At 53.6% G+C, this 13,678-nt stretch overlaps 1 protein-coding gene across 2 annotated transcripts; it reads right to left on the bottom strand.

Annotated features, from left to right (window-relative positions):
* Positions 1 to 647: 647 nt before the first annotated feature.
* Positions 648 to 11,354, bottom strand: MPO (myeloperoxidase). 2 transcript variants are annotated; one of them, XM_005583827.5, is made up of 13 exons: positions 11,259 to 11,354; positions 11,025 to 11,149; positions 10,786 to 10,879; positions 10,261 to 10,436; positions 9,945 to 10,068; positions 9,718 to 9,847; positions 9,414 to 9,620; positions 8,231 to 8,549; positions 5,933 to 6,093; positions 3,818 to 4,073; positions 3,151 to 3,321; positions 2,060 to 2,297; positions 648 to 1,269 (listed from the first exon to the last, which is right to left on the bottom strand). In XM_005583827.5, the coding sequence occupies exons 2-13, from the start codon at positions 11,098 to 11,100 to the stop codon at positions 1,062 to 1,064; spliced, it is 2,160 nt and encodes a 719-aa protein (XP_005583884.2). In that variant the 5' UTR covers positions 11,101 to 11,149; positions 11,259 to 11,354; the 3' UTR covers positions 648 to 1,061. The 2 variants fall into 2 exon arrangements, with proteins under 2 accessions (XP_005583884.2, XP_005583883.2); XM_005583826.5 differs by having other exon boundaries at positions 11,025 to 11,354.
* Between the last annotated feature and the right edge of the window lie 2,324 nt (positions 11,355 to 13,678).

Genomic DNA, 13,678 nt, shown 5'->3' with positions numbered 1-13,678 from the left:
CAAACGTTTGCTAGAGCAATTAACAAACATAAGAGCTTGGTGACCACAGTTCACTGCAGGGTGGCAGGGGCGGAGGTGAGGGAGGAGGGTCTGCACCGCATGCCCTGCCCTCCACATACAGATCTCAAAGGAAAACTCCCCGACACCCTCACCCTCAGTTCAGAAACACAGGGCCCTGAGCACAGACCACACTGGTTCAAGTTCAGAGCCCAGAGTAAGCCTCTGCAAAAGCGCCAGTTCCTCCTCAGACATGGACAGAGTGGAGGTCCCCATCAGCGGTGCCTTTATTACTATAAACATTGGGAACAAATAAATGGTACAGAAAGTACAACAGGCCCAGTTCCTCTTCAGGAGGACTCCAGTGAATAAGCAAGAAATCAGGGTGAGGAAGAAAAAGGGGAGCCATGGCCTGAGTCTGGCTGGCTGGGCCCATAAGTCAACCACAGAGCCCAGCTGCAGCTGGCTCATCCCTCCAGGGCACCACTGGTCCAGCTCTGCTAACCAAGACACAGATGGCATCTTGGTATCTCTTTCTTGCCTCTATATGTTTCTCATGCCCAGTACAGTGCCTTGCATGTAGTAGGTGCTCAATAAATGAAGAACAAGAGGATACAAGTGGGCCCTCCAAGAAACCATGACAGATGTAATTTACAAGGAAGAAAACTCTTGTTTAATGAGGGTAATTTGCTCAAGTTCACATAGCTAGCAAGCCACAGAGCCAGGATTGGAACCCAGGCAGTCTAATTCCTGAGCTGTGCGCCTCACCAGTCCGTTCTGCTGCCTTCCACATACTCAGTATTCTCATCGGCACAAACACACACTCACATAAATGGCACATACACATAACCCATGAAACACTCCCCATGTTCAGACAACACACACACATGAAATGCCAATTTATATACTTTGCAGATACATGAGCACACAAATGAATGTCTAGTCATTCATTTTCTCAGCTGCACCCAGAACAGGGCTGGGCTCACCTAGGGCAAGGAGATCTCCGTGGTTCCAATCGGCCAGCCAAGATATACCCCTCACTGCTGCACCCCCTTACCTAGCCTCTAGGAGGCTTCCCTCCAGGAAGCCAGGTTCAATGCAGGAAGTGTACTGCAGTTGACAAAGTCCCGGGGATACGAGTTGGACATGAAGATGTTGTTCTTAGACACGGTGGTGATGCCCGTGTTGTCGCAGATGATCCGGGGCAAGGAGATCTGGGCCAGGGCCTGTCGCTGCTGCATGCTGAACACACCCTCGTTCTCCCACCAAAACCTGCATGGGGAACACCCGTGGACACTGTGCCTGAGGATATTCTGGGCTGGCAGGGCATCGGTGGGCTTGTGCTGCTCCCTGGATATAACAAGGTCACACCAAATGCCACCTGGCAGCACAGGAGGGCCCCAGGCCCTTGGGCAGTCCAGGGGCTTTCACACAAGTGATGTTCCACTCATTGTGCAGAGTAAAGCACAGCTGCCCAGTGGCCTGTCCCTTATCCCTAGCCCGGCGGCCTCCAGGGCACCACGCTGGAGGGGGACTGGGGCCCACACACACTCTTGAAGCCCTGTGCCCTGGCCAGGAGTTGCATCCATAGGAGTGAGAGAGAATCTTGGGGGTGGTTTATAATTCGTCCACCCAGAGAGGGGCACCTTTTTCTAATTTTCCCAAAAGTGCAATACAGGCTAAGCAAGAACTAGACATGAAGACGTCAGGACCACGACGAAATGACACTAAGGGGAGCTGTGGGAAAGCTGGGAGGGGACTGCCCACTGGTGGCTGACACGCCCATGGTTGCACAGTGAAACCCACGGGAATAAGTAGCTAAGGGTGGCATTTTTCTATCTTCCTCCCTTTACAACCAGGGGTCCAGGTCTCTCCTTGCTGCACCCCCAACAGGTTCAGGGCACATTAGAGGCACTCCAGGGCATCTGGAGGATTCCTGGAACACACTGGAAAATCACTGACTCCTCCAGTCCTTCACCTGACGGGAGGAAATTTGGGCTCCCAGAGAGTCAGGGATAGGCCCACAGCCACCCAGCGGCCCACGCCGCCTGCCCCTCCTCACCGATCACCATCCCGGAGCTTCCTGAACTGGATGCCGATGATGCAGGCGAGGAGTGGGCCCACGCGGCCATTGCTCTCCAGGGGCTCAGACACGCCGCCCATCCAGATGTCGATGTTGTTGGGCGTGCCATACTGCTCCATCAGCTTCCTCGCCAATTCCAGGTTCCTCAGCACCGTGCCCAGCTCGCCCACCGTGTTGGGCTGCGGGAGCCCACAGAAGCGCCTCCAGGCATTGTACCCTGCGTAGGGGAGGGGACAGGTGGCTGTGGGCAGGTCCCTCTGCCTCAAGGTGGGGAGGTCGTTGGAGACAGCCGGGAAGATTCACATATCTGCCAGCAGCCCAGAAAACTCACCTTCCCAACACAACCAAGGTCATAGAGGGAGGGAAGGACCTCACATCAGGGAACCCTGAACCTTTGGCTCAGACCAAGGAACACAACTGGGCCTCTCTGGAACCATCTCTGTCTTTCTCTTGCCCGCCTACCATAAGGCAAACCCTAAATTGCCACAGTTCCTGCTGGTCCAAGAATAGGGACATCTCCTTGTCCCCCTCCAGAGCAGCACAACGTGTCTGTCTCTGACCCATGAGAGGTGAAGTGTGTCTAGGAGCCTCAGCCACATGGGCTACCCCACGACATAGGCACAGGCTTTGGGGTTAGGCTAATCTGGCTTCAAATGTCAGCTTTGCCACTGACTTGACTAAAGAACCTGTCCAGCTTCTGAATCTCATCAAGCCTCAGTTGCCTCATCAGTAAAATGAAGGCAACAATAATCTCTTCCCCCAGAGTTAACATACAATGAAGCAAAACGAAATGATGACAGAGACAGATTTTCAGACTGTGGGTTATCATTGATGATGATGCCCCTCAGATGAGAATTACAGCATGCAAAGGAGGCTGAGAGGAGCTGGAAATTGATCAGATGGGTCCAGGGAAAGGCAGGGGCCGGGTCTCAGACTACTTCCTGAGAGCAAAGTGCCTCTAATATACTCTGGAGAGGGCAGGGGCCCTAGAGTGGGAAGAGGAGTGATGGGCTACCTAGGAGGCAGCTCAGGGGAGGAGAGTGTCAGGGGAGACTCTTGCAGCCCCTCACCTGGGAGGCCGTGGTCCCTGCTGCGCTGCATGTTCAAAGCAGGCAGGTCCAGCCCAATCCTCATGACCTGCTCAAACAATCGCTCCCGGATCTCATCCACTGCAATTTGGTTCTGACGATTCAGCTTGGCAGGGGTGGCCATGAGGCCCCGGAGGATGGGGTCAATGCCACCTGGGGACCAGAGGAGCCAGCTCAGGGGAAGGAAGTATCTGGATCAGTATCAGAGCTCAGATTGGAGTCAGGGACAAGTCCAGGTAAGGTCAGGAGTATTCGAGAAGAGGGCTGGGCACATGCAGTGCCTGGTACCAAGGTGGCTCCAGTGAGCAGGTCCTCACCAGTCACTACATGATCCAGGGGCATATAGGTCTCAGGAGATTATGCCATTCAGACTTGCAAGATTGCGATGCTCCCAGGCCCTGGCATCCTGGGTCACAGCAAGCCACAACACATAGGAAGTAGCCAGTTACCTCTGAGAGCCATCCCCACCCCCACTCTTTATTATCAGATATGGAAGCAGAGTCAGGGGAACTGAGGCTGGAGAGTCAGACCAGATCTCCAAGATGGGAGGAAAGCAGATTGCTCCCCACCCTAGCTCCCTAGAGCCAAGGTGACCCCTACCCCACCTTTAGCTGCCAGCCCACTCGCTCCTGGCCTAGGTCCCGCTTACCTTCCAGCACTACTCTCCAGGAGGCAAAAAAGACCCTGCTGAGGGGGACACGGGAGTTGGGTTCCATGGGCTGGTACCGATTGTCCAGGCGGAACATGAAGGGTTGGATGAGGGTGTGGCCGTAGCGGAAGGCATTGGTGAAGACGTTGGCGATGCGTGGGTCCACTGAGTCATTGTAGGAACGGTACCTGGGCAGGTACTTCCTCATGGCCGCTGGCCCCAACACCAGGGGCAGGTAGTCCCGGTAAGTGATGATCTAAAGACAAGTCATTTGGAATGGCCTCTCTACCCACTCCTCCACTGCAAATGCCGCCTGGCAGCACAGGAGGGCCAGAGTCTCTGCCTGCTCTTGGCTTGGGGAATCCCTCCCATCCCTCTACGGTCAGGGAATAACCTCCCACAATACTGGAACTGGGCCTAACAGAGTGGCACTGAGAGGCATAAATAGAGTTCTACTGCTTGCTAGCTGGGTGACCTTGGACCAGTCATTAACCTCTCTGAGTCTGAGTTCCTCAAATGTACATTAAGGATAATTATATTGCCCTCTGCCTTAGAGGACTAAATAGCAAATCACTTTTTTTGTCATTGTGATAACTTCCTTGTCTGCACGTTATTAATCTGTCATTTCTGCAACTATCTTATAAAGTCCTTGAGAGCAAGGGAAATTGAAGTTGTTGAAATTCTTCACAGTGCCCACCAAGTGCCTGCCCACAGTAAGGCTCAGTTTAGGTGTGTGGAAAGCAGGGAGGCAGGAAGGAATGAAGGACCATCTGGCATGATTTTCCCCGTGAAAAGTGAAGACATGGAACAGTCTCACTCTACATTCTAGCTTCTAGAAGTTCTTTTGGAGTGTAAATGAATTTCACTTGAGTTCTTAGTGCAAATCAAAAACTCACCCTTAGCACCGGAAACTCTCTCCTCCAGAATCTAGGAGTGTGTGTGTGTGTGTGTGTGTGTGTGTGTGTGTGTGTCTGCATCTGCCTCTGAGGGAGAGGGTGGGGGCAATGAAGCACCAGATGTTGAGAGACAGAACCGGGAACATTGCCCCAGGAGTAAATGAGGCTAAGGACGTTGGGTGGATTATGACAGAGCCAAAAAGAAGAGGTGAGTGGGCCGGACGCAGTGACTCATGCCTGTAATCCCAGCACTTTGGGAGGTCGAAGAGGGCGAATCAATTGAGCCTAGGAGTTTGAGACCACCCTGGGTAACATGTCGAAATCCCGTCTCTACAAAAAATACAAAAATTAGCCGGGCATGGTGGCGCGTGCCTGAAATCCCAGCTACTCAGGAAGCTGAGATGGGAGAATGGCTTGAGCCTGACAGGTGGAGATTGCATTGAGCCAAGATCGCACCACTGCACTCCAACCTGGGCAACAGGGTAAGACCCTGTATCAAAAAATAAAAATAAAATAATAATAATAATTTTAAAATTTTATTTATTTATTTATTTATTTTTTTGAGACAGAGTTTCTCTCTGTTGCCCAGGCTGGAGTGCAGTGGCACCATCTCAGCTCACTGCAAGCTCCGCCTCCTGGGTTCATGCCATTCTCCTGCCTCAGCCTCCCAAGTAGCTGGAACTACAAGCACCCGCCACCACGCCCGGCTAATTTTTTGTATTTTTAGTAGAGACCGGGTTTCACCGTGTTAGCCAGGATGGTCTCGATCTCTTGACCTCGTGATCCACCTGCCTTGGCCTCCCAAAGTGCTGGAATTGCAGGCATGAGCCACCGCGCCTGGCCCTATAATTTTTTTAATTTTAGAAAGAAGATGTGAGTGGGTAAAGGAGCTAAGAGTGACAGTGAGATGGAAAGAAGAAGAATTTACTGAACAGCTACTCAGGCACTAAGTCAAACATTCAACCCTCCCAACACCAACAACAGACCCACAGGAAAGAAGACTGCAGGGAGCAAACCTGCGAAGCAGAGGGAAGGGAAGAAGCCTTTGTCAAGCACTTACTATCTGAAAGGTGTTTTCATATATGTATTATAATCCTTATAGCCTCATGGATGAAGAAGGCAAGGCTCAGGAGGGTTAGGAACTTGCTCAAGGTCACACAGCTAGGATGTTGCAGGGGCACATCTGGATCCCGTGTGCCCGGTGCTCAAGACAGCCTACCTGGACCATGGCCCCCACAATCTTCCGGGCCTCCTGGTAGAGCCTCTCCCCATCCCACCTAGGGTTCAGGCGCTTGAGTTCTGTGGCCAGCCGGTTGTGCTCCCGAAGTAAGAGAGTGTGCATGGAGGTGAGCTCAGGCATCTCACTGGAACGGGTGTCCCCTTAGGGAGGCAAAAGCCACTGTCATTCCTAAGTCCTCCATCCCAGAAAAGATTTGCTCCACTGACACCCCCTCCCCAGCCAAGGCCTGAAATGCCTCCTACTCAACCCTCCTCCCCATCCATCTTTTCACACCGTCCCCAATTTACACTCCTCTAGGAGGCCTGCCCTGATGCCCCAGTCCACAATAATAGCTTCTGCCTCAGCTCAGGGGCACTGCTGGTTGGGGATGTTCATTCAATAGGCATCACTTCCAACACATGATGTGCCATTTTCCTGTACCTGAGACAGGGAGCTCCTTGAGCACAGGACTAAGGCTTGTGCCTTTTTATATTTTACCCTCCCTCCTAGCACACATATGGATACATGGGACTTAACACAGTGCCTGGTACAAAGTATGAGACTTATGAACACTGCTTGGTTCATTGATTCTCTTGATTCCAAGGAGTGTCTGGGAAGAAGCATGCCTTTCAGCACAGCCTACGTCCACGCCCATGTCTGATGCAGCTAATGATCACAGCACTCTTTCCTGCTAAAATTGGATGCCACCTCAGAATCCTTCTCAACACAGGACTCCAGAAAGCCACTACCATTTCAACAGAGTTGTCAGCCCTGCCCTTTACTACATGCCAATGGTGCAGCCTGCTCCAGGGGAGGGGGCTAGGACATGAGATGTGTGGCGTCCACACCTGAGACTGTTCAAGAAAACTAAGCAGATCCCCCTTGGTTCCCCTAGTCTTCCCACAACTCTTCTCTGCAGGGCCCAGAGGGCTAGGGTCAGGACACTAGCGTTAGTCCTTGTCAACTCTAGAAGCTGGTGGAAAGGAAATTCTCTGAGAGCAGCATCTCCATCCATGGGCAGCTAGAGGTCAAAATGACCCAGGCTTGGGACATGAGGCTCATCAAAGCCAGGCTGGGGGCAGCTGAGTCTGGCTAAGGAGGGCTGCCCTTGCCTAACTAGCCCAGAAGAGGTCGGCCTCTCTTGTAGAAAGTCCGACCTGGATCCTCCTCCCACGGTCCCAGCCAGGGAGAGACCAGCAGGAACCATTAGGAGGAGGCAGAGGGAGGCCAGAGGAAAGGGCCTGAGGTCCACTATTGGGCTTACATTTAAAAATGCTGGAAAATGGCCAGGCGCAATGGCTCCCACCTGTAATCCCAGCACTTTGGGAGGCCAAGGCGGGTGGATCGCAAGGTCAGGAGTTTGAGACCAGCCTGGCTAACATGGTAAAACCCCCGTCTCTACTAAAAATACAAAAAATTAGCCAAGCATGGTGGCAGGCGCCTGTAGTCTCAGCTACTTAGGAGGCTGAGGCAGAAGAATCGCTTGAACCCAGGAGGCAGAGGTTGCAGTGAGCCAAGATTGTGCCACCGTACTCCAGCCTGGGTGACAGAGTGAGACTCCGTCTTAGGGGGAAAAAAAAAAAAAAAAAAAAACGCTGGAAAATGTCTGGTCATGGCTGCCATCACTGCCCCAATCATGTCTCCAAAACTGCCAATTGTTTACATTTAAAATCCCATCATCTCTTATTATGGGCAATTAAGGTGCGCAGGAGGGGATATTTTGGAGCAGTGTGGTCCAATTCAACCTTCTGAGATGATGAAAATATTTTACATCTGTGCCACCCATTAGGGGGAGCCACTAGACTGTAAGGCAATTGAGCATTTGAAATGTGGCTAGCACCGCTGAGAAACGGGGTTTATTTAACTTAAAATAGCTAAAATTAAAATAGCCACATGCAGCTAGTGGCTACCACATTGGATAGTGTTGCTCTAGAGGGCAAGGGCACCACAGCCCTCTCTGTCCTTTAGTTCCCCGCTCCTGAGGGACTCAACTGTCCTCTCTTCCAGAGTCCAGAAGGGTAAAGAGGGACAGAGAAAGCAACGGACTGATGGACAGAGGCTCCTCATCCATCCCTGGGTCTCCATCTTAGGGTTGGAGAGGTTGTTTGCTTTTCTGCTTTTCTGGCTCCATCTGACTTGTTACCAAGGCAACTGGATTAATATCACGAAGTTGATAGTAATGGCTGGTGAGGACAGTCTCTCTAAGAACAAACCCACTAGCTGCTCACAAACAGACTCACTGTGGCTCCAACAGGGAGTACCTCCTATGCCACCCCTGGTCCCCACCCCAACGCTGACCTGCCAGGAAGCAGGGGATGCTCGCTGAGCGGTTGGTAAGGAGACAGGGGTCATCGTGCAGCTTGTCAAAGGGCAGCAGGGCCCGGCCGTTGTCTTGGAAGCGCTGGTTGACGGCCAGCAGCCCCAGCTGGTTGGACGTGTTGCGCAGGTTCCTGGCCAGGGGCTCCTCGCTGCCGTATACCATGCTGGCGTCCACGAAGGAGGTGAGCGCGTTGATCTGGTTGCGGATGGTGATGTTGTTGTTGGGGCAGGCCGGGCAGGAGCGGAAGAATGGGATGCAGTCGGCTTGGTTCTTGATGCGGGGGTCGTTGGGCGGGATCTGAGGCACAGAGAGAGGCTAGACTGGCTCACCGAGGGCAGGGAAGGTGCCCAGGCAGAAGTGGCTCTTCCCCTGCCCTCAGGACCTCTGGTAACCTCAAGCTGCAGAGGCCTCTGGAGGCCCGAACGGGATCGCTGCCTAGGGCGCCACCAGCAGCAGCCTCTGAGCCGCAGCGTTAATGAGCAGAACACTGAACTGGGAACCTGGGCAGCCCCTGGGTCTGGGCACCACCAGGCCTCCGACCCTTCCTCACTAAAGCTTCGCCTCTCTCTCTCCCCTTCTCTCTGCTGGGCCTGCTCTCCCTCTGGCCTTGACATTCTCCTGTCCGTCTCTCTCCCTCTCTCAGGCGCTCTCTCCTTTCTCTCCTCCTCCTTCCGTACCCAGCAGTGCCTCGACTACCTTGCCCACTCCCAGCCCTATCCCACGGCACCCACCAGACCCCCAGACTCTCTCCTTCTTTGTGATGGGGGTTGGGGCTGCCCCCTCCGTGGGGAGGAAACAGGACTGAGCATGGAGGCTTGGGGGGCACTGGGAAGGTCCTCCTCCCAGAACCCTCTCCCAACCTAACAAAAAGCCAGTGATTCCACCAACAGGACTGCTGTCAGCCAGGGAGGAACAACCGTCTCTCCCTTGGCCTGCAAGAGGCAGTGAGCAAATGGACGGCCCTGGCTGCCAGCTGGCTGAGCCCAGGCACAGGAAGGAGACAGGTCACAGCTGAGCAGCCAGTGCTTCTGCACACAGGGAAGGCAGGGCGAGCCTTCCTCAGCGGCTGGGAAAGGAAACCTGGGCACAGAAAGGAGATGGCCCCTTCCAGAAACAATCTCCCCTCTCCCCACCCAGGCAGTGGGCGGGAAGCAGGGCCACCTTGAGTGGGAAGCAGGGCGGCTGCTGCACGCAGCTGGTCTCGCAGTTGACGCCAGTGAGGAAGGAGGCCCGGGCAGCCGGCTCAGGGGTGAAGTCGAGGTCGTGGTCCAACAGCTGGCCCCATTGCATGAACATGAGTGAGCGCTCCTGGTCCGGGGTCAGCTGATCCGTGGGGAAGCGCACGATCGCGTTGGAGACAGCGCGAGCCTACGGGACACGGAGTCAGCTGGCGCCTGGGTCCGCGCACCGCGTGGCTGGGCCTCGCCCCATCTCATCTGCCCCCACCCCCCCACCCCGCGCTCACCAGAGCCACCGGGAAGCCGTTGCGCTTGACCCCGGGCGTCCACCCGTAGGGAAGCGAGAAGCCGTCCTCATACTCCGCCGGCAGCCAGCGCACAAACTCACGGTTGGAGGCCCCCAGCGTGGGGCTGCGTCTGCAAGGGGATGACAGGGCGCTGACACCGGGAGGCCTGAGGCATCCGGGACGCCTCTCTGAGCCCGGGTCCTGCAGCCACCCCCTGCCAGCCGCACCTGTTGTTGCACATCCCGGTAATGGTGCGGTATTTGTCCTGCTCTGGGCAAGTCACCCCCACGTTCTGGTAGGCGCAGCCGCTTGACTTGGACAACAAATTCAGCTGGGCCGGCGTCAGCACATCTGCCGAGGGAAAGAGCAATGGGGAAGCTGAGCCGCCTCACTTCCTATCCCAGGCAACCTGAGGCTGAGGAGCCCTGGAGACCCCTGAGACTCCCTGGAGGAAGAAGTTGAGGGGATCACTGGGAGACGGCTGTGGTCCCTAGGAGGAGTCACTAGTGGAGCAGGGGCCTGGGGTGGGATGGGCAACAGTACCAGTGACGTTGAATGACCTTCGCCACAGGGACCTCAGTTTCCTCTCCAGCAGGTCTAGAGCCACGTGCAGGTAGTCAGCAGCCCTCACCGCCGTCCTGGTGGCTGCCACGGGCTGCTTGAAGTAGGATAGGAGTTCCATGGGGCTGGCTGAGCCACTGCGAAGCCGCTGCTTGATGCTGCTTAGAGAAAGGAGGAGTGAGGGCCAGAGAAGGGGTGCAGACCCACCCAGCAGAGCCCCAGCCCAGGGGCAGACATGCAGGACCATGCAGACAGGCCCACGGGTGGGAGGAAGGCTTCCTTTTATAAAAAGGATATGGACCTGGGTGTCCAGACAGGCAAGGCTTTGGGAAGGATGGCGTTTAAGCTTTTCTCCCATCCAGAGACACAGGGACAGACATACAGAAAGGGAGTCCACATGGGTCCCCGTAATCTCCCTCTCCCACCATCAAGTTCCCTGCTGCCTGCTCCTTCTCTGCAAGGCCTGGGACAGCCTTGCCCAGAGCTGGGCAGTGCCTCGTGCCCCACCTTTCCCGCCGCTCCTTGTAGGCCTTGTCCACCAGCTGCTTGGCCTCCTCCATACAGCTCAGCACCAACGAGGTATCCACCTCCCCCAGGACAGCTGCCCAGAGCAGGGATCACAAAGTCAGGAATGGGCCCCAACCCCCTATCAGGCCCCAGAGCTAAGAAGTCCTGCTCTGAGAAAAGGGGTCTCTGGAACACAACCACCCCAACACACCATCTTCTCCCACCTTGGGAACTATTACCTGGAGAAGCACTTTCAGAGGGTTGGGGCATGGCCAGAATGGCCAGGAGCCCTGCTAAGGCCAGAAGCAGCTTCATCTCTGCAGTGATACCCCCAGCCCAGCAAGGTCCTGAGTCCACTGTGCATCTGAGAGAAGGGAAGAAGGGAACCCCCATCTCTCTTCTCCTGGGCTGCTCAATCCCCCTTTGTACCTCAGCCCCACCTCAGAGGGCTCTGTCTCTGGATAAAGCCAGACCTCCTTGAGGGAGGGGCTCACTGCACCCTTATCCCCTTCCAGCTGCTGTCATCCAGTCTCCAAGGACCCCACCTCCACAGGTCACCTGATATTGGCAGCTCCTCTTAGCTCAATCTGCGCTTTTATGTCCTGTAAACTGGGGGCGGGGTGAGGGAGAGGAAGGTCTGATCCTGGAGACTGAACTCTCTCTCCTCCCCCACTGGGGTTGGAAGGTACACACAGAGGGGCCTCTGAAATGGGGGGAAGGGGCAGGAAAGGAGGGACCAGCATTGTTCCGTCTTTTTTTTTTTTTTTGGAGACGTTATCTTGATCTGTTGCCCAGGCTGGTGTGCAATCGTTCAAGCGATTCTCCTGCCTCAGCCTCCCAAGTAGCTGGGATTACAGGTGCCCACTACCATGCCCAGCTAATTTTTGTATTTTTAGTAGATACAGGGTTTCACCATGTTGACCAGGCTGGTCTTGAACTCCTGACCTCAAGCAATCCACCCGCCTCAGCCTCCCAAAGTGCTGGAATTACAGGTGTGAGCCACTGGGCTCAGCCTGTCCCCAGCCTTTGAATTTAGCACTTCCAACCCAAGTTTATCAGCTCACCATTGTGTGCCTATACCAGTGCTGTCCCCAGGGGATACACACAACTAACCCCTCTGAAATTCTGGTTACATTGGTTATCCAGGGTTCCTTTGAAAGGAACAAAAGTCAGGAACTGGTAGCCCAGGAACTGCGGGGAATAGAGTGCCCCCAGTGAAGACAGGAGGATGAAAGGGAGACCTGGAGTAAAAATGACCCAATGGGCCTCAGTTGGCCATCCCCCACTCCAACAGTAACCTGCATTCTACAGCCAACCCCGGTGGGCAGCCTCTGGTTCTTGGTGGGGCTAAGGGAACAGGAAATCTGGCTGGAGACCGTTGGACTTCACAGGAAAGAGGACCCTGGGGGCTGTGGGCGCAGGACCAAGATAACTTCCTCTATTCCTCCTCACTCCCCTTTTTTCTTGGCTTCTGGTAGAGGGTTGTCTCCAAACTCCTCCTCCCCACCACCATCTGCTCCTGGATTTCAGGAACCAGGAGAGAGCAGAGCTGGTTGTGGTTAGTGATCAGTTGGGTAATGCAGCCCAGGGCCTCCCTGGGACAAGATCAGTGCAGTTGGGAGGACTTGGGTTAATGATTCAGAATCATTCTGAAATAGAAGAGGATATTTCTTGCTTGAGAAAGCCCAGCAAAAGGGCCACCAATCTCAGGCAGGAAAAGTACTACGACTTTTGACCAAATCAGTGTACCTCTCTGAGTCCTGGTCAGGCTGAGCTCGTGCCAACCATGCCTCCTATGTCCCATTTAGGTTCCCCCTCCTACCTTCAGCCACCTTCCTGCCACTGTCGGGGAAAACCCCATCCCCGATATTTATCATGGGTTCTTTTCTATTTCCTAAGTGTCTCAGCTTGTTTGAGAAATAAAGGGAAAGGGTACAAGAGAGAGAAATTTAAAGCTGGGTGTCCGGAGGAGATATCACTTGTCAGCAGGTTCCGTGATGCTCCCCAAGCTGTAAAACTAGTAAGTTTTTATTAGCGATTTTCAAAAGGGGAGGGAGTGCATGAATAGGGTGTGGGTCACAGAAATCACATACTTCACAAGGTAAAAATATCACCAAGCAAGTGGAGGCAGGGAGACATCACAGAACCACAGGATGGGGCGAAATTAAAATTGCTAATGAAGTTTTGGGCATGCATTGTCATTGATAACATCTTATCAGGAGACAGGGTTTGAGAGCAGACAACCTGTCTGACCAAAATTTATTATGCGGGAATTTCCTCGTCCTAATAAGCCTGGGAGCGCTACAGGAGACCAGGGCTCCTTTCATCCCTTCAGCTTCGACCGTAAAAGGTGGTCACCTTAAGGGGCTGTCTATAGACCTACCCTCAGGGTGCATTCTCTTTCTCAGGGATGCTCCTTGCTGAGAAAAAGAATTCAGAGATATTTCTCCTATTTGCTTTTGAAAGAAGAGAAATATGGCTCTGTTCCACCTGGCTCACCGGCAGTCAGGCTCCAAGTCTTATCTCCCTTGTTCCCTGAAGATTGCTGTTATCCTGTTCTTTTTTCAAGATGCCCAGATTTCATATTGTTCAAACACACATGCCCTATAAACAATTTGTGCAGTTAACACAATCATCACAGAGTCCTGAGGCAACATATATCCTCCTCAGCTTACAAAGAAGATGACAGGATTAAGAGATTAAAATAAAAACAGGCATAGGAAATTACAAGGGTATTGATTGGGGAAGTGATAAGTGTCCATGAAATCTTCACAATTTATGTTCGGAGATTGCAGTAAAGATAGGAGTAAGAAATTATAAAAGTATTAATTTGGGTGACTAATAAATGTCCATGAAATCTTCACAATTTATGTTCTTCTGCCATGGCTTCATC

This window comes from Macaca fascicularis, chromosome 16 (genome assembly GCF_037993035.2).
Source record: "Macaca fascicularis isolate 582-1 chromosome 16, T2T-MFA8v1.1".
Lineage (NCBI taxonomy): Eukaryota > Metazoa > Chordata > Mammalia > Primates > Cercopithecidae > Macaca > Macaca fascicularis.
The sequence above is the reverse complement of the archived record's forward strand: the minus strand, read 5'-3'. Positions and strand labels throughout refer to the sequence as shown.

Excerpts from the sequence above, each read along its gene's own strand:
- MPO (XM_005583826.5), bottom strand. The coding sequence starts at position 11,178 with ATGGGGGTTCCCTTCTTCCCTTCTCTCAGATGCACAGTGGACTCAGGA. Across the intron at positions 10,069-10,260 it reads AAGGTCATTCAACGTCACTG|ATGTGCTGACGCCGGCCCAG; the intron begins GTACTGTTGCCC and ends TTCCCTCGGCAG. Across the intron at positions 6,094-8,230 it reads CATCCCCTGCTTCCTGGCAG|GGGACACCCGTTCCAGTGAG; the intron begins GTCAGCGTTGGG and ends TGCCTCCCTAAG.